This window comes from Saccostrea cucullata, unplaced genomic scaffold (assembly GCF_032062105.1).
Source record: "Saccostrea cucullata isolate Sc308-1 unplaced genomic scaffold, CSIRO_AGI_Scuc_v1 ctg3191, whole genome shotgun sequence".
Classification (NCBI taxonomy): domain Eukaryota; kingdom Metazoa; phylum Mollusca; class Bivalvia; order Ostreida; family Ostreidae; genus Saccostrea; species Saccostrea cuccullata.
In genome coordinates this window covers 22508-43307 of record NW_026940012.1, presented here as the reverse complement: position 1 = coordinate 43307, position 20800 = coordinate 22508, and the positions used below count along the sequence as shown (strand labels likewise).

The 20800-nt window shown below is 34.3% G+C and overlaps 1 protein-coding gene across 1 annotated transcript; it reads left to right on the top strand.

The window, feature by feature from the left end:
- Nucleotides 1-8473: 8473 nt before the first annotated feature.
- LOC134254454 (uncharacterized) lies at nt 8474-18715 on the top strand. The gene is made up of 5 exons (XM_062736965.1): nt 8474-9137; nt 11903-14919; nt 15316-15559; nt 16349-17737; nt 17835-18715. The coding sequence occupies exons 1-5, from the start codon at nt 8495-8497 to the stop codon at nt 18713-18715; spliced, it is 6174 nt and encodes a 2057-aa protein (XP_062592949.1). The 5' UTR covers nt 8474-8494.
- Nucleotides 18716-20800: the final 2085 nt, after the last annotated feature.

Genomic DNA, 20800 nt, shown 5'->3' with positions numbered 1-20800 from the left:
CGCATAATTAATAACATCGGCAGAAAAAACAATATTGTACAATTATGGACTCTTCTGGTGTTGAATATGGTTTGTTATTTACCTGAAAAATATTCATATTGACCGAGGCGAGTAACAAAGAATAAGAATAACAAACCCCATTCAACACCAAAAGAGTCCATAATTGTTTTATTTTATGATGACATCATTTTCCTCTGCGATCTTCCATCGTTGAAAATAAAAATAAAGTCTCCATTTTGTAACCTCCGTGATTTCCTTTCTGAGTTTCGCTATGTTTAAGACCAAATATTAATGTCCAAATGTTAAAAAAATCCTAAAATAGGTTTGAATAATTTGTTTTCCTGCTCAGATACGTAGCTCTCTGCGGCCGTTGAAACCATTGTTTACAATTTTGTTTGATTTTTAGATTGTGACGTCACAATGCCGTTGCACGCGCAATGCCTCTCCGGTGAATACGACCTAAAATCCGGTGAATATACAGTGTTATGAATTGTTTGCGCTTGTATAGATTATATAGGGAATATATATAGACCTTATAATAATATGATATATTATATTATGATAGCAAGCTTAAGAGGAGAATTGTAGAAGGGGATGTAGAGTGATTGAGGGGGGTTGTAACATGATCTGATGGCGAGCTAAGAGCCCCACATATTTGTTTCGTTTTTATTAAAGTAAAACTATATATCTTTATGGTTAATATGACTTTAAACTTTAGTTTTAAAAATAAAAAATAAAACTACTTAAAAACCATCAAACTTCAGAGAGAGATGGTTCTTATACGTACATGTAGTAATGTACATGTATTACGTATGGAGGAAAATCCTGTTATGTCGCATATTAATAATTAATATCATATTGATTAACAGATAAATAAAAAAAAAACAATTATAACAAATAAGATAAAGCATTCAAAATTCGGCCTGCTTCAATGAAAGGACCAATTGAGTTGCGGCCAATTTTTGACCCTTGCGTCAATATGTGTTTCTTGTATATGTAGTGCCTATGGTAGGGAATTACCGCCAAAAAATTATGTATCTTGCTTTTATTCTTATTCTGCCTACTTCTTTATGCTTTGTTATTATTGTAATTATATGTCACTTTATTGTTTTCATATTTGTCTTTATTACATTTCACTTTGACTTCATTTTGCCTTTAGTTCTATGTTGCTTTATTCTTGTAAATTCATTCTACTTTCTTTTGAATTGATGCAGTTTCTTAAATGATTATCTCTTCTATGAGCGTGAATTCAATCAGACATAATATAAAGCATATTCAATGAAGACGAATACAAAGTGTCACAATTTAGTGCCGCATTATAACGCTAGGTGGCAGGGTTGTTCGCTACGTGTGTTTGTAAAACTAAGTACATGTAAGCAAACCCGGGCCGGGATTATTCGAGATTTTCTACCTTAATACTTTATCAATCGAGCTTAAATTTTTAAATGATGTGTGTTATAAGTTCAGGTATGTACCCGATAATGCCATTCCCTCGTAGCGAACAACCCTGCCACCTAGCGGTATAATGCAGTACTAAATTTTGACAACTTGTATTCGTCTTCATTGAATACGCTTCATTCTATGTGTGATTGAATTCACATTCGTAAAAGAGATAATCATTTAAGAAACTATATCAGTTAAAAAGAAATACAAAGTAAAATGAATTTACAAGAATAAAGTTACATAGAAGTAAGGGCGAAATGAAGAAGGATAGAAGTCAAAGTGAAATGTAATAAAGACAAATATGAAAACAATAAAGTGACATTTAATTACAATAATAACAAAGCATAAAGAAGTAGGCAGAATAAGAATAAAAGCAATATACAAGGTGTCCCAAAACATATGTTACACTTTTAAAACGTTATAAAAATTTTATGTCTCAAGTTACAATAATGAAATTTAAAGTATATAATAAAATTGTTATAATTTTTTTTTTGTGAAGCATACGGTTGCCACAATTTCCTTATTAATCATCAATACTTTTTCCTTAGAATATCTTGTCATTTATCAGCATGTTAATTATAAATGACGTCCATTAAATTGAAATAGTTTGAACACAATCCCTGAGGTTTTCATTCAACAAGCTGTAAAAACAACATATATTCTAACAGTTTATCTTCAAATACCTTCATTAACATGTAAATTAGAATTATGTAGAGGACCTTCAGAACAAGATGTTGTTTTATTATGGTACTAATGACTGAAGTAGCAATTTTAGACCGATAATAAATAAAAATTTTACAATTTCTACCAGCTCTTCGTCTGATGGTTCCATATCAAAATATGATGACGACATTAGGACATCATTATTACTTGATTCTTAAATAAAAAGTTCTCAAAAAATTGTCAGTCAGATTAAATGTATGGTAATACATTAGAAGTTGAAAAAATATCTTTCTAAATGCTATTAATTTGATAAGGTTATAGGTGATATAAAGTGTAACATATGTTTTGGGACACCCTGTACATAGACTTTTGGCAGTGATTCCCTTCCGTAAGTGCCATACGCGGATATTTTAAAACATCAGTGTGGCAAAACACTTTGAAAAAGAATTCTGCATTTTAAAAATGTTTTTCAAAGTGCGTTAAAATTGGGACAAAAGCAAAGCACATTAATTTTTTTTTTCTTTTTTCAAAGTGTGTTAAATTTGGAACACACTCAATGCACTTTACAATTGGGACAGTTAACGCACTTTGAACATTTTACATGTAAAAAAAATCTAGACTAAGAATTAGGTAATTGAAAGATTCATTTTCATTATAATATTAACAATTTTTGAAGAACGTTTCATTTGTACATGTAGTCATTTAACCTTATTGAGAATATGGAGAAGAAGGATATGGAAATAACGAACAGTATTCAATCTCAACGTCCATTAAACAAATATACCTGCCGACCGGTCACACCCGCCGTGTGCTCGTTGTCATAATCAGGAAATAACGGAAAAAATCCGTGGTCAATTCAGTGTATAAATAAAGGACTAACAATTGGTATGAAAAACGTCAGTCAGCATTTCATTCTATGATAAATTGTATTTGCTGACAAGGTCTTTGTATCGACCATAAAATTTACGAAATGATGACGTTAAACGAGACTGTTGATATTCTTGTTTCATCAACTTGCTTGTCAATAATTTACCTCGTTTAAGAAATTGTTCAATCGTAGAGCATGCCCTTGCGTATCGAATCAACTGAGATATAAATGCTCCGTATGCAGGTGATGAAGGTATATTGCTGCATAAGTAAGGGAAGTTGACGATAGAAAAGTTAAAGTCATCACGTTTATCATATAGCTTGGTTGTTAGATTACCATAAGTGTCTTTTTCAAGTAAAATATCCAAGTATGAAGCAGAAGTGTCGGACTCTGTGGTATCTTTTATCTCAAGCTCACCAGGATATATCGTGTCGACGTAAGAATGGAAATTATCATTATTAATTGACAATACGTCGTCGATTTATCTAAATGTCGAGTTGAAGGCCACAGCAAGTGTTTTCTTCTTTTCACGTAAAAGATTTTGCATAAATTCTGCTTCATATGAATATAAAAATAAGTCTGCTAAAAACGGAGCGCAATTTGTACCCAAGGGAATTCCAATAGATTGTTGGAATACCTGGTCTCCAAAAACCACAAAGATATTGTCAATCAGAAACTCAAGCATCTTCTTGATGTCAACTTCAGAGTACTTATGTGTGCAATCAGAAACTGTTTTAACAAAATAATCTTTCAAATGACCAATGACGAGGTAAGTAAACTGACGAGTTCCATTTTTGTTTAAGAAGCAGCTGTCAGTGATATCAAAAATCCTGGATTTTAATTTGTCATGGGGATTTGTTGTGTATACGCGGGTATGTTAAGGCAGCACATGGACCAGAATTCGGCGAATTAAGACTTTTTTATAATAAGGTTACACTAATAAATCGGAAAAGTCAAGCTTAAAACTTTTGTTATAATTATGCATTCTATAGACTTCAATGGGACTATTACTACATGAAGCACTTCACCACGACGTCACTACGTGACGTCTATAATTAGAAAATATGTCTTAATGAAAAAGTAAAAAGTTCAACACTACCTTGGGGATAATTCATTTCAATTTGTAGTAATAATTATGTTAAAACATCTATGTACCATGAAAAGTGCTGCTAGAATCCTACTCTCCTTACGTAAACCATACGATTCTAGCAGCACTTTTCAAAAACAATTGAATAAGAACTTTAGATAGAAACAAAAATTAAGTTTCAAAGTGTGCGGCGTAGTGTTGAACTTTTGCATCTTATTAGTAACGAACGACAAAGGAAAGGATGATCGGCAAGTAAACACCCTCCCTACTTTAATTCTACGAAGAAATTGTAAAAATATATTACCATACCTTATTCATAAGCTTTAATCCCACATGAATCACACATGATATTCATTCTAAAGCTTTTAAACTCCGTTTTCTTGTGTTTGTTTACATGAATTCTCGTTACGTTTCACTTTCACTCTGCTACTGCATGATCAACAGTTATGACGTCACGGATTTTGTATTTAACCCCTGTGATAACTACAGAAACCCAGAAACGACAAAATTCTGTTCGTATAATGCCTCTGCATATTTTGAATGATTTTTACGATCTCAAATCAATCTTATATATCGATAATAAGAAATTGTTATCTCAAAATTTCACGTCATATAGCTTACTATGACGTCATATAATATAGGCAAGTAGAATATTTGGTTGTAACCTCAACCTACCTGCGTAAAGTTGAAAAGTCGTAAGTTTTTATGGTGTTGATTTTTGTAAAGTCTTGTGATTTCAAATTGTCCAAAAGTTCTTTAGAATTTTTAAGTATCCACATCTGATTTACACCACTTCTTGAATATATAGTTGTGCAATACTCTTGAAGGTTTTCCTTCACTACTGTCAAAATTTTAGCGAAAAGTAACGAAAGAGGCTTGGTTGAACATTTACTGGAACTTTCAATGTATCTATGTTTGTAAGGATTCTTATGAAGGTTCGGAATCCAATATATATAAGGTAGTTCAAATTCATTTTGGCTCTGTGGAATATTAAAAGTATTCAAAACTGACAGGTGATTTTGAAGAATTTCTTCCTTAGAAAGAGAAGTTTATGTATTAGTAGGCTTACCACCAGTAGAATTAAATCCAAGTTCTTCTAGAATGCAATATATATAATGAGCCTTACAAACGAAGACAATGTTGTTACCTGCTTTGTCGGCAGGAACCAGTACGTACTGATCGTGTACTCTATCTAATTTTTTTTTCACTTCTGGTTTATTGAACACAGAAGGATAGATGGTTTTTATTTTGCCCCTCAATCTTTTAATACGTGACTTTAACATGGATCTGATACATTTAATCCATTCTGACAAGGTGTCAATGTCTTCTTTTTCATATCTAGCCCATCGTCTGGCGTAATTTTCAACACAATCCATAATATTTATGAAATTCCGACGCCAGTTGAAGGATTGGGGTTCCCTATATTTAAGACCTTTTAAAATAAGTGATCTAAGGTCCTCATTACGAACTCTTTTTACGTCACCTGTAATAACGTGTCCAGCAGGACTATTGTTATAGGACGAAGAAGAACATGAACACGAAAGGGGATTATTTTTCAGATAGTCGATATCCAGGCCATGTAAAGTGTTTTTGTAATTGAAAAGTTTGGAAGCAATGGTCGATGTATATTTGTAGGAAATACAAGGCGTAGTCTTTAACTTGAAATATGGTGGAATACAAGACTGGACCCTTTTGTGATTAATATTACTTATATTAACCGCGTCAATTCCCTTATTGGCATATTGAAGTTTAATTAAGGAAAAGACGGATTGTTTTAGCTGCATTTTCTTCCGTGAAACGTGCGGGTTTAAAAAGCCTTTGATGTGCAATATCCATTATCACAGAACCGAGCCTATATTAAGGTGTCGAGGAATCTAAATTTGGATGTTCCTTGGTCTTTTCAAGAAGACTATTTAAAAGTTTCAAAGGGACAGGGTAAAGTTTGGTTCGAATATGATGTAGACCTAGCTGTTGATTTACATAAAGTAGTAATGAATCAAAAGAGACGTCGTGTATTGCAGGTTTATTGTACGAACGATGTCCATGACTATGCTTACGTCTCTGCGTATTGTTAAAAAGTCCCATTACATTTATATTATTACACTGCGGGCTTGAAAGATTTCCAACACTATCGACATTGTCATTACATCCATAGGGAAAGGCTGTTCCTAGTTTCCTAATCCAAACTTCTTCACGTTGTCTACGGAAAGGTGTACTCAACGACGGAATATTTGCGTGGTGATAAATCTTTTCCAGAATTCTAACTTTCATTGATAAATAGAATGATCAGGTGAATAAAAATGTTTAAAGAAAAGCTGCTGACCACCATGATTTATTTGAAATCGATGACCTGATATTCTTTTGTTAAGCGATCCCTTGCTTTCACAATCATAAATAAGTCCACACACATTACATTCTATTCCATAGACAACATTAGAAGATTTGTAGTTCAGATTTTCCCAAGTTTTGGTATAGAAGCTCTGTCCAGTAAGATTACTGGTGAAAGAAGTGTCAGTTATCAAAATGAGAAGACGAATAGAAAGACTCATAGACCAACTCTTTTTTCTTATACATTTTATATAGCCGTCTTTAGCAATTTGAAAGAAGAACCCCACGAAAACCCACCCCCATCCTAAGGTAAACCCAATTTTTCAATGCTTTTATTTTGAATATCTTTGGTAAATATTTGTATGTCCAACTCCCACCACACTGGTACCGATGCCTATGTTATGATAAGTACAGTAAAAGAAAATCATAAGAAAGAATCGAAGTAAAATTCAAAGTATAGAAAAATCAAAATCGCTCACTTTCACATCCTAAAGCAACCTCATCACCGAAGAGTTATCAAACATGTTAAATTATTTACCATATCTAAGATTTGCAAGAATATTGAAAAAGCCATACACATTTTTTTTCAAAAGGAGTAACTTATGGTGGATTTTATCTCATTTTGAAAATAATTATGTTTTCAATGTGCGTTGATTTGATCTCAAATTTAACGCACTTTGAAAAAAATTTAAACAATTAAAGGAGATTCAAATCTCACTGTGGTACGTGGAAACTGGTTCTCCAGATGAGACCGTATAAACCGAGGTCCTATGTCGCGGTTGGTGCTGGCACGAAAAAGTTCCCTTCCTGCACAATAGCGCTGAGTACTGAGAACAGGACAACATTTGCAACTCTCCACCGGCAACTGGTAACGATTCAAATTGAAAAATTCTCGAGATCGACGAAAACAAAATACAATAATACATACTCAATGAAAAGCTTTGTCACAATAAACATACGCAAGTGAGTTAAGGCTAAATATGGATGCTTCTGTGCATATGAGCTAATTAAAATTCATTCGTTGTATATTTTATGTAGAGAGAAAGTTCAAATTTATTTTCTAACACAATATAAGTACCCACGGTTTATTAATGCAAATACACATTATGACGTCATTGTTCTCTCCCATTCAAGGAAATAAATCACATCAAAAACGTATGTCGATGCAAGGGCGTATCCTTTCTAATTTTAAATAAACAATGTACAATATAAGGTGGAATATAGATAAAATTAATAAAATTGATGCAGTAATCCTATAACTTTCTTAATCAATAAACATTTTAGGAAACTTACACTGAACTATGAATGTTTACCCTATTTAAACTTAAAACTGTACGAATAGTAATTAAATAATCGCAGTACGGATATTTGTGAAGCAATATCTTAAATTCTTGGAATATCCTTTCTACCTTCTTTCTGTAAAACAAAGTATGGTACATGTTTACCCCTGAGTCGAAGCTATTTTGTTGATGTTTCTTATTAGCTTGTGTAGTAGAGGTCGCTTACGTCATTATATGACGTCATTTTGTGTACGGGCTGTCACATGTCGTGGGTACCAATAATGTATTAGAAAAACAAGCATTAACATTTTCTGTGCGTTAGCTAGAGCAATTATGGAATTTAATTAGATATTTTGCATAGAAACCTCCATATGTAGCCTTTTTCCTTTGTGCATATTGAGGTATGAATGCCTTAGCTTTGACCATTCAAAAGTTATAGCAGCTATGGTTAACCTTTTGTTAAAACTGGGTAAAACGCAAAGGTCAAGGCCACATGGTCAAATTTGGGGGTACCGCAAAAAAGGTCCTCTAACAAGAAATACACATGTGGAATATGAAATCCATAGCCACACCCTTTTAAATGTCTTGGGCAAGGTAAACGTATCGCATTCAAAGAGATAAACAGATAAATTTAAAAAAAAATGTAGTGTCCCTATTAGATTAAAACTCATGAATACCATCTCCTTTCAAGTTCACCAATTTTAAGAAGGAGAATTAACGATCTCCTAACTTTGTAATGTCTCCGTTTAAAACTGCAAAAATATCAAATTGATAAACTAAGTCATTTTCATTTCAGAGTGTTTATTAAACAACAAGAACCCAAAAATGGCTTCTAGACCAGACCCTGGCGGCCGATCGAGGTTTGCCAAACTCGGAATGGCAATAAACGAAGAATTGACCCAGGCCTGTAGAGATGTCTTAGAAATGGAGGTACCTCCTGGTCTTGTCTACAACAAAGTGAAAGCATCATCAATTTATAAGAACATACGCCATGAGCAAGAACTTCGTCTCATAGGCGCCAAAACAGATGGTTATAAAGAATTTGATATTACATTGTTATATACACTAATAAGAAATATATGTACAAAGATTCCTAGTCCAACAAAAAGTTGGGGAGGAAACACGATGCCGTCAGCAAGAGAAATAACAATCGGCGATGACATTGAGAGGATACGATTGATAAGAAACAACATGTGTGGACACATAAGCTCGGCTTCTACCTCACAGACAGAGTTTGATGACACGTGGTCAGTCATAACTGATGTATGCCAAAGACTGCAAACATACACAAAAATAGACTATATATATGGACTGAGTAATATTCAAAGTCAAGCCCTAGAAGAGGAGTACAAAACAACACTCATAGAAAAACTTAGGGAAGAATACAAGAATAGCCATTCTCTATTGAAAAAAATATCTTCTCTGGAGCAGGATTTGCAAGAATTGAAACTAAAGTTCGAAGACAAAGGTGACTATAATAAATACAGTCATTAAAATATTTACAATATAAGATATATAGCGGAGATCAGTGTTTCTCAATATAATCATGTGGAATTTGTTTCCTTAAGATTTTTGCAGTTTGAACAAAAGTTTGCTTAGCAAAAATATTTCCATGATGCCCTACTAGACGTCGGAACTATGGTTCAAACAATATTGCAAAATGTTCAATTGATTGCAAAAACATCCGTCTTGTTATCGGTTAAAGAACGTAATCGTAATTTATGAATTCAATCTATGAGAGTTCGCGTTGTACACGAACTAAAAAAATTACAACCTGAATATGTATCATGTTGTTTTTACATGCCAGTGTTGAAACTGATGTATATGTCTCTGAGGAAGTAATGTAACACTTTCATATCCCTAGGCTACTGTAAAAGCCTAGTCTACCACTAGATATAGAGTCAGAAACCCCCAGTTGTTCACTTCATTTAATCTTGTTTTAACAAAATCATTCTATATTTATCTTATGCTATGTTCCCAATATCACGATTGGCGCCACGATTGATATCGGGGACTCGAACGTGAAAAATCGTAGTGCTCGTATCAACCCGATACAAATCTTGTGTTCACTCGCGACTATCGTATTGATTGTGAAATTTTATTTGACTATCAAAACTTTTTTCTACGATTAACACGATTAGATTTTAATCGTTATCATTGCATCAAATCCCACTACATAGTAACTAACCTCATCTGCATCGTACGTAAACGCATCAAATCTTGCTTTCATATCGTTATCATCGGGATCGACCTCGGAAAAGACAAACATCCCGCAGAATGGCAATTCGTTGCGATATCTCACGTCCTGTCACTATCTGTAACACTTCGCATGGCCCTACTGCTCATTTGCTGACACGGTGTTATCCCGCTTAGAGACGATTTGATACGGACGTATGAAAGTAAACGCATTAGACACGAGTGTTTACGCTTTGTTACGGACAACCAGGCTATATTACAAATACTTAAGCATGCAAAAATAACGAGAAAATTGAACACGTTTTTTTCCCAATTCAATTTAAAAAGTCCGAGTTTTGGAAAATATTTTTAAAATGCCACCTAAAACAGGTACAAAAAAGAAAGAAGGGAAATCATATCTTCTTCTGGACCCGAACCCGTTCGATCAGAGGCATTATCAGTGAAGAAAAGAAAAGAAAAAGAATAAACAGCTTTACTGCTGCTTTTGCTGTGCTTTGACTACAGTATGACCATAGTTACAATACAAACACCACGTTTTTGAAGTTGTCATCAACCTTTATTTCTGCCATTATTATTGATTGTATGTTTATGTTTTGTTCAATTTTTATAGAAAAAATATGATAGACCTAGTGTAGCCAAATATATGTCTGTCAGGGTACAATCGTATATCAAAGCTTGTTCTATCTGGATCCTGATCGTGAAAGACATTGCAATGAACGTGTTATTCTATAACACATTAGCCCAAGAGTGCACGATGGACGTACTATACCATACGAGAACGTATTAAAACGTGGGAGAACCTTTCTAATCGAGAACTTGGATCGTGATATTCGTCACAGATCGAGGTCCTTTTTCGACTAAATCTTGATAATCCTATAGGAACGTAATTCATCTTATCCGAACGGTAGTTAGATCGTCAGAGATCGGATCACATGAAATTTATCCATCGTGTGAATAGCGCATGAAAGCGTAACGAAACGTATGAAAAGGCCCCTATACACATCTCTTCGTATCTTTGTATAAAATTCAATAAAAACACTACGATTGATGTACCGTGAAGTGCGTAACTGACCGCACGACAGTGGGAACGTAGCATTATACGGTAAACATTCACATTGATGCAGTCAATAAATATGGTGGATATTAACTTGTATCAATGACTGCCCGTTTATCCATTTGTAATGTATATTTTTTGGATTTACTGGAGTGAAGAAAGTGCAATTTTATCATGTTGGCAAGTTAACTATTATTTTTCCAAGTGAATTCAAATTTACATCATGATAGGGCGATAAATTGCATTTCTGTCGATGTGAAACAATCAAATTTCTGTAAGATATCTAAAAAAAATTTGCTTTCAATGAAATTTGATGTTATTTTGTTTGCATTAAATAATAATCTCATTCTCATATTTTTTCTATGCTATGGCTTGAGCATCCTTTCCATTCATATTTTTGTTTGTACCTCATCTTAAACCACAATTTAAAGTCAGTACATACATTCGTTTCTATTTCCAAATCCTTTAAATTACCCACCTTTTTGTAGTTAATATATGTTGCACTTATTTAAGGAATAACTGTCTTATTTTTCGAATTTATGAAGTGATCAATGGATTGGCTTGTGTGATAATTTGCATAAACGCCGAATGCGTTTATGCATAAAATTATCACACAAGCCAATCCATTGATCATCTTCATGAATTCAAAAAATCTGCAATATACATGCTTTGATTCCGCCAATCCACGGGCTCCAAGCCTGCTTCTCTCTAGGTGTTGTCCCTCCCTGCACGTGTTTTTTTTGGAACCGCGCCAAAACATTCATGATGAAATAAATTACATTAACAATTGGTAATTTTATCTCGGACAAAGACATTGTAAATGTAAATATAATATGTTTCAATACTAAATTCAGATTATTTTGATAAAACAATTTTAGTGGACAATTATATGGTTTTATAAAAAAAAAATGAATTACATTTTAATTTCATATATTCTGTTTTTTATTACACTTAATAATCTTAAAAGGATATATCTGTTACAGAAAACACTCTGGTAAAGGAAATTCTCGATAATTGGCGAGAAGACGATATTACCTTTATTTCTACAAGAGCTAGTGAAGTGGTTAAAGAAAAACTTGAAAGTCTTAACCTTATCACTGTGGTTGGAAATTCTGGGTCCGGAAAATCTGCAATAATTCAGCATATTGCACTTATTCTTAAAGAGCAGGGATGGAATGTCATACCGGTGGATAAGTTGGAAGAAGTTAAAAAGATCTGTTCATCTGGAGTCTCAGAAAATCGCATATTATTTGTATTCAATGATCCTTTAGGTAAGGAATCGTTAGATGAAGTTTTATATCACTCATGGAAAAGTTTAGAGAAAACACTGGAGATTTGCCTGAAGAAGAACAAGCTATTGATATCATGTAGAAGATGTATATTTTATGACAAAAGGGTCAAGGGTAACTTATTTGATGAATCCACTGCAGTAGAAATCGACAACAAAGAGAACGGACTGACTGTGAAAGAGAAAGAATCGATTTTTAATCAGTATTCAAAGAATCTGCATTTATCGGAAAAGGTTGTTATCGAAATAATCAAAACAGAAGCTTATTTTCCATTGCTTTGTAAGGTTTTTTCAAGGGAGGCAAACTACAATAAAAACGGTGTTGATTTTTTCAAACATCCGTACAGATTTATTAAAAAAGAAATTGAAATTTGGAAGAAAACAGACAAGAAAAGATTTTGCTCACTTATCTTGATTGTAGCTTTCAAAAACAATTTGAAAATTGATAGCATTGTAAGAAATGATATTTTTATGATGAAATATAAAAACATTTTGGGAATATGTGAGTTACATGAAAACACACATGTTTCAATCATTCGTAGTACTCTACATGAACTGAACCGCTCTTATGTCAAACGTGTCGGAAATGCTTTCCAATTCCTTCACGACTTTATTATGGAGATAACGACTCTGGTGTTTGGTGTGGATTGTCCACAAGAGACAATTCAGTACGCAGACAGCGGTTTTCTGAGACGTCGGGTGATGATAGAAGAAGATACAGAAAAGGAAGATCGCGATCCTTTCACTGTTTACCTTCCTGAAGAGTACGTTGATGATCTTGTAGACCGACTTATTTCTGATATTAAGACAGACAATGTTATCGATGTTCTTTTGAATCCCTGTCTTAGGAAAGAAAGCGTGATCAAATCTTTTAAGAAAAAGGTAGAATCGTTGGAAAAGTTTCCAGAGCTTCTTACAAATATGGAATGTAAGAGAAAAGGATCAGAATTTTTAAATGTATTTGAGAGCTTTGGTTTGTCAAGACTTGCATTCCTTGATTTAAAAGAAAAAACATGTCCTTTAATTGGATTAATTATATTTTGCCATAATGATATTTCCTCTTTCTGCTTAAACAGTATGCCACAAACAAAGTTAAAAGAATATCCAATATTTTCTGCTGTATGTGCCAACGTTGATTCAAATTTATTGAAATTCCTCAGCCTAGAATATAAAAAAGAAGCTGTGGATGAAATGTGGTATATATTCTTACCAATTCACATTGCATCTGTATTCCATAACTTTTCAATAATTGAAGAATTGGTTAGACTTAATGCTGACGTTAATAAATTAACCCCTTATTGTAGCATGACTCCATTAATTCTGGCAGCAGCAAACACTGAAGAACATTTGAAAGAGATTGGAAAGAAAGTAGAAGGAGACAGACGTAATAAAACCATTCTTTCCTTACTGAAAAACGGTGCCAAAATCAATATGTGTGGTATCGATGGTGTCACTCCTCTCTACATAGCTTGCCAAAATGGACATCAAAGCACTGTGCAACTTTTATTAACTAATAGCGCTGATATACATTTATGTGACAAAGATGGTAAAAGCCCCCTCTATGTAGCTTGTCGAAATGGGCATGACAATACAGTAAAGCTTTTACTAAACAACGGCTCTCAAATCAATTCATCGGACAATGATGGAATCAATCCCCTTTTTATAGCATGTCAGAACGGACATGACAGTACAGTGCAGCTTTTACTGAATAACGGTGCTAAAATAAATTCTTGTGACAACAACGGGAGAAGTCCTCTCTATATTGCTTGCCAAAATGGACATGACAACACTGTACATATTTTACTAAATAAGGGTGCTGAAATTAATTTATGTAACAGGAATGGATACACTCCTCTCCACATAGCTTGCTATAAAAGACATGAGAGTACAGTACAAATTTTACTGAAGAGAGGTGCTGAAATCAATTCTTGTGATAGAGATGGAAAAAGCGCCCTTTATACAGCTTGTTTCAATGGACTTGAGAGTATGGTCAAACTCTTACTGAACAACGGCGCCAAACTAAATGCATATGACAAGAACGGAATCACTCCCCTCTATCAAGCTTGTAACAATAAACATGAAAACACCGTACAACTTTTACTAGTCAATGGGGCCGACAGCAGTTTATGTACGAAAAATTCAGTCAGTCCACTCCAAATTGCTTCTTATAAGGGCTATGACAGCATGGTACATTATTTACTGACAAACGGCGCAAAAATCAATTTGAGTGATAATCATGGAGCGAGTCCTCTTTGGAAAGCTTGTCAGAATGGACATGAAAGAACGGTTATAATTCTTCTGAAAAACGGAGCTGATATCAGTATCAATCATGAAGATGGTTCGAATCCGCTTTCTATAGCGAGTGAAAATGGGTACCATAGCATTGTGCAACTTTTATTGAATAAAAGTCTTGATACCAACTTATGTGACAAGAATGGAAAAAGTCCCTTGTATAAAGCATGTATAAATGGACATTTCAATACAGTACACCTTTTACTAAACAATGGTGCAGACATCAACTTATGTAACAAGAATGGAGTCAGTCCTCTTTATATAGCTTGTAAAAATGGACATGATAGCACGGTACAACTGTTACTGACCAACGGTGCCGACATCAATTTATGTAATAATGATGGATTTAGTCCCCTTTCTGTAGCATGTGAAAATGGACATGATAGCACTGTACAACTGTTACTAAACAACGGTGCCGACATCAATTTATTTAACAAAGATGCAGTCAGTCCTCTTTGTATAGCTTGTAAAAATGGACATGATAGCACGGTACAACTGTTACTGACCAACGGTGCCGACATCAATTTATGTAAGAATGATGGATTAAGTCCACTTTCTGTAGCATGTGAAAATGGACATGATAGCATAGTACAACTGTTACTAAACAACGGTGTCGACATCAATTTATTTAACAAGGATGCAGTCAGTCCTCTTTATATGACTTGTCGAAATGGACATGATGACGTAGCACAACTGTTACTGAACTACGGAGCCGACATCAATTTATGTGACAAAGATGGAGTCAGTCCTCTTTGGATAGCTTGTCAAAAAAGACGTAATAGCACAGTACACGTATTACTGAACAACGGTGCCGACATCAATTTATGTGATAATGATGGAGTCAGTCCTCTTTATATAGCTTGTTATAATGGACATGATAGCACGGTACAATTGTTACTGAACAACGGTGCCGACATCAATTTATGTGATAATGATGGAGACAGTCCTCTTTATATAGCTTGTCAAAATGGACATGATAGCACGGTACAACTGTTACTAAACAACGATGCTGATATCGATTTATGTGAGAAGAATGGAACCAGTCCTCTTCATATAGCTTGTCTAAATGGACATGATAGCACGGTACAACTGTTACTAAACAACGATGCTGATATCAATTTATGTGATAATTTTGGAGTCGGACCACTGTGGAGAGCTTGTCAAAATGGACATAGTAGCACAGTTCAATTGTTACTTAACAACGGTGTTGATATCAATTTACGGAATAATGATGGAATCAATCCTCTCTGCATTGCTTGTCAAAATGGACAAGGCAGCATAGTACAACTATTACTAGAAAAAGGAGCCAACATTAATGTGTGTTATAATGATGCATTTAGTCCCCTTTATATTGCTTGCTTTAATGGGTGGAATACCACGGCACAACTGTTACTGAACAATGCTGCCGACATCGATTTATGTAACAAGGATGGGTTCAGTCCTCTTTATATAGCTTCTTATAATGGACATGATAGCACAGTACACCTGTTACTGAACAACGGTGCTGACATCAATTTATGTAACAAGAATGGAGTCAGTCCTCTTTATATAGCTTGTCAAAATGGACATGATAGCATAGTACAACTGTTACTGAACAACGGTGCCGACATTAATTTATGTAATAATGATGGATTCAGTCCCCTTTCTGTAGCATGTGAAAATAGACATGATAGCACTGTACAAATGTTACTAAACAACGGTGCCGACATCAATTTATTCAACAAGGATGCAGTCAGTCCTCTTTATGTGGCTTGTCAATATGGACATGATAGCATAATACAACTGATTCTGAACAACGGTGCCGACATTAATTTATGTAATAATGATGGATTCAGTCCCCTTTCTGTAGCATGTGGAAATGGACATGACAGAACTGTACAACTGTTACTGAACAACGGTGCCGACATCAATTTATGTAACAAGAATGGAGCCAGTCCTCTTCATATTGCTTCTTATAATGGACATGATAGCACTGTACAACTATTACTGAACAACGGTGCAGACATTAATTTATGTAACAAGAATGGAGCCAGTCCTCTTTATATTGCTTCTTATAATGGACATGATAGCACTGTACAGTTGTTACTGAACAACGGTGCAGACATCAATTTATGTCATAATGATGGATTCAGTCCTCTTTATTTAGCCTGTGAAAATGGACATAATAGCACTGTACAACTATTACTGAACAACAGTGCAGACATCAATTTATGTAACAAGAATGGAGCCAGTCCTCTTTATATTGCTTCTTATAATGGACATGATAGCACTGTACAACTATTACTGAACAACGGTGCAGACATCAATTTATGTAACAAGAATGGAGCCAGTTCTCTTTATATTGCTTCTTATAATGGACATAATAGCACTGTACAACTATTACTGAACAACGGTGCAGACATCAATTTATGTAATAATAATGGATTAAGTCCTCTTTATTCAGCCTGTGAAAATGGACATAATAGCACTGTACAACTATTACTGAACAACAGTGCAGACATCAATTTATGTACTAATAATGGATTCAGTCCTCTTTATTTAGCCTGTGAAAATGGACATAAAAGCACTGTACAACTATTACTGAACAACGGTGCAGACATCAATTTATGTGATGATGATGGATTCAGTCCTCTTTATTCAGCCTGTGTAAATATACATGATAGCACTGTACAGCTGTTACTGAACAACGGTGCAGACATCAATTTATGTAACAAGTATAGAGCCAGTCCTCTTTATATTGCTTGTTATAATGGACATGATAGCACAGTACAGCTTTTACTCAACAACGGTGCAGACATCAATTTATGTGATAATGATGGATTCAGTCCTCTTTATTCAGCCTGTGAAAATGGACATGATAGCATTGTACAGCTGTTACTGAACAACGGTGCCGACATCAATTTATATAACAAGAATAGAGCCAGTCCTCTTTATATTGCTTGTTATAATGGACATGATAGCACAGTACAGCTTTTACTCAACAACGGTGCAGACATCAATTTATGTGATAATGATGGATTCAGTCCTCTTTATGTAGCCTGTGTAAATGGACATAAAAGCACTGTACAACTGGTACTGAACAACGGTGCAGACATCAATTTATGTAATAATGATGGATTCAGTCCTCTTCATATAGCCTGTCAAAATAGACATGATAGCACTATACAGCTGTTACTGAACAACGGTGCCGACATCAATTCATGTAACAAGAATAGAGTCAGTCCTCTTTATATTGCTTGTCATAATGGACATTATTGCACAGTACAGCTATTACTGAACAACAGTGCAGACATCAATTTATGTGATAATGATGGATTCAGTCCTCTTTATGTCAGCCTGTGAAAATGGACATGATAGCATTGTACAGCTGTTACTGAACAACGGTGCCGACATCAATTTATATAACAAGAATAGAGCCAGTCCTCTTTATATTGCTTGTTATAATGGACATGATAGCACAGTACAGCTTTTACTCAACAACGGTGCAGACATCAATTTGTGTCATAATGATGGATTCAGTCCTCTTTATGTAGCCTGTGAAAATGGACATGATAGCACTGTACAACTGGTACTGAACAACGGTGCAGACATCAATTTATGTAATAATGATGGATTCAGTCCTCTTCATATAGCCTGTCAAAATAGACATGATAACACGGTACAACTGTTACTAAACAACGGTACCGACATCAATTTATGTAACAAGAATAGAGCCAGTGCTCTCTCTATTGCTTGTTATAATGGACATGATAGCACAGTACAGCTTTTACTGAACAACGGTGCAGACATCAATTTATGTCATAATGATGGATTCAGTCCTCTTTATTTAGCCTGTGAAAATGGACATGATAGAACGGTACAACTGTTACTGGACAACGGTGCCGACATCAATTTATGTGATACTGATGGAGCCAGTCCTCTTTGTATAGCTTGTTTTGATGGACATGATAGCACGGTTCAATTGTTACTGAACAACGGTGCCGACATCAATTTACGAGATAATGAAGGAGACAGTCCTTTATCTATAGCTTGTCAAATTGGACATGATAGCACGGTACAACTGTTACTGAACAACGGTGCCGACGTTAATTTATGTACGAAGAATGGTCATCTTCATGTAGCTTATCCAACTGGACATGATAGCACGGCGCAACTATTACCGAACAACGGTGCTGACATCAATACATGTGAGAAGAATGGAACCAGTCCCCTTTAAATAGCATGTCAAAATGGATAGCACGGTACAACTGTTACTGAACAACGGTGCCAAAATCAATTTATGCGACAAGAATGAAGTGAGTCCTCTTAATATAGCTTCTGAGAATGGACATGATAGCACGGTACAACTGTTACTGAACATCGGTAGCGACATCAATTGATGTGATAAAGATGGAAACCGGTCTCTTTGCATAACTTGTGAAAATTCACATTGCATTACCATCGAACTTATATTTAATTCAGGTGCTGATGTAAATTTATGCACTAAAGGAATCTACAGTCTGCTGTTTGTAGCATGTTTCGATGGCAATGAAGGCATGGTTAAACTTTTAATGAACAATGGGGCAGACATCAATATATGTGACAATCAGGGAACCAGTCCCATCTCCATAGCCTGTGAAAACGGACATTACAGCACTGTCCACTTATTATTTCAAAACGATGCTTGTGTTAATTTATGCAATGAATACATGAGTCGGCTTTACATAGCATGTTTTTGTAATCATGACAGCATTATCCAACTTCTACTACAAAATGGTGCAGAAATAATACATTGACGACGGACTCAGTATACTTTCCTTTAAAGCTACCTAATACCAGTAGCGTTAAAATTTGTCTGGCATATGGAGCAAAAACCCCATTATGGCTTTTAAGTAGGCTGAAAAAATGAGCATGCTGCTTTCATAGAGAAATTATTCCATAGGAGAGGAGGAAAACCCTGTTATGGTCTTCAGTTTGACATTTAGACGTATCGTTTCCGCAAAATAAATAAACAAAAGTAATTTTCATCCATATATCAACTCGATATATCTTAGTGAGTCTGAAATAAATGGCACCAAACAAACTGTTACTTCCGTTCCATACTTGAATGTTTAGCTGGTTATAAGCGATGATGGTCAACTAACAACTTAACCATGAAACAAATTGGAGAACTATAGCCTCCCAATTGTCAACATCCCTTATTTTTGCATATTTATGCATTCATATTTCGCAAACACTTGTAGAAAACGTTAACGTCTTGCAAGGTATTCAATATATAAAAGCTTTCTTCAATTTCAACCAATATTTAAACCGAGGCAGGCTTCTGACAGTTGAATTGATGATGCAGGGATTTCACTCTTCAAGTCAGCATTTCGTCAAAGTCTGTTGTGGTTTTATTGACATTGTAAGGATCTATATTATATTATTGTGTCTTACTTTGGCAGACATGTTTTATACCGAGTGATTGTTTTTTTTTTTTTTTTTTTTTTTTTTTTTGTTAATTTGACAGAAAATGTTTCCACTTTCTATCTGATCGATGCATATGTCTCACGGCCTGTATGACGTATCAAAGGGGGATGTTTTCTTCTTTATGACATCCGATTCCTCATTTGGTGTTCTCAGGGTTCGTGTTTTATGCCCTGTTCACAGATAGGTATTTAAAAAAAAAAAAAAAAAAAAAAAAAAAAACCTTGATTAATTCCAAAATCTTCTTGGGCAAAATAATTTTGCGAGATGGAAACTCTGTATTTTAAAGCAAGATGGATACATTACATTTCAAAGTAAATTTTGTGTAATTGTTCTATGTCATATTTCATTATATGTTCATAAGCAAAAATTAAATGTTTACTGGTAGACGCAAATATAAAGTTATCTTAAAAAGTGATTTACAATTATTATTTAGTTTAACTTCATTTAAGTTCAAATGTCATTGAGTTGTCTTTTTATTGTACTTCTTTTATTTAGTATAAGTTGGATTTACAAAAGAATTTCAGTAAATGAAAATTTGTCTCTTGAAATTTGAAATTTCAAGAGAGCAAACTATTACTTTTCTATTGATTTTGTTGGTTTGATTTGCTTTATAGTGTTTTGTTTTATATTATGCATTGTTTATTGTTTGTAATCTAGGAGAATGTATTCCCTTTTTTACGAAAGGAAGAAGGAAGGAATGTTGAAAATATATTTGTTGTGCAATATTGTCTTTATAACATCGACAATTATAACACGAGTTACAACTGAATTTGAAATTTTAAAATTATGCAATAAATGTGGCATAAGTTATTATGAAATTTGCAAATCTTGTTTGTGTTTGATATAATAGTAC

What these genes read in the sequence shown, in the direction of transcription:
- LOC134254454 (XM_062736965.1), top strand. Translation starts at nt 8,495, where the DNA reads ATGGCTTCTAGACCAGACCCTGGCGGCCGATCGAGGTTTGCCAAACTC. An exon ending in ACTAAAGTTCGAAGACAAAG is followed by an intron (nt 9,138 to 11,902) that starts GTGACTATAATA and finishes TATCTGTTACAG; the next exon opens with AAAACACTCTGGTAAAGGAA. An exon ending in CAGTCCTCTTCATATAGCTT is followed by an intron (nt 15,560 to 16,348) that starts GTCTAAATGGAC and finishes CCCTTTCTGTAG; the next exon opens with CATGTGGAAATGGACATGAC.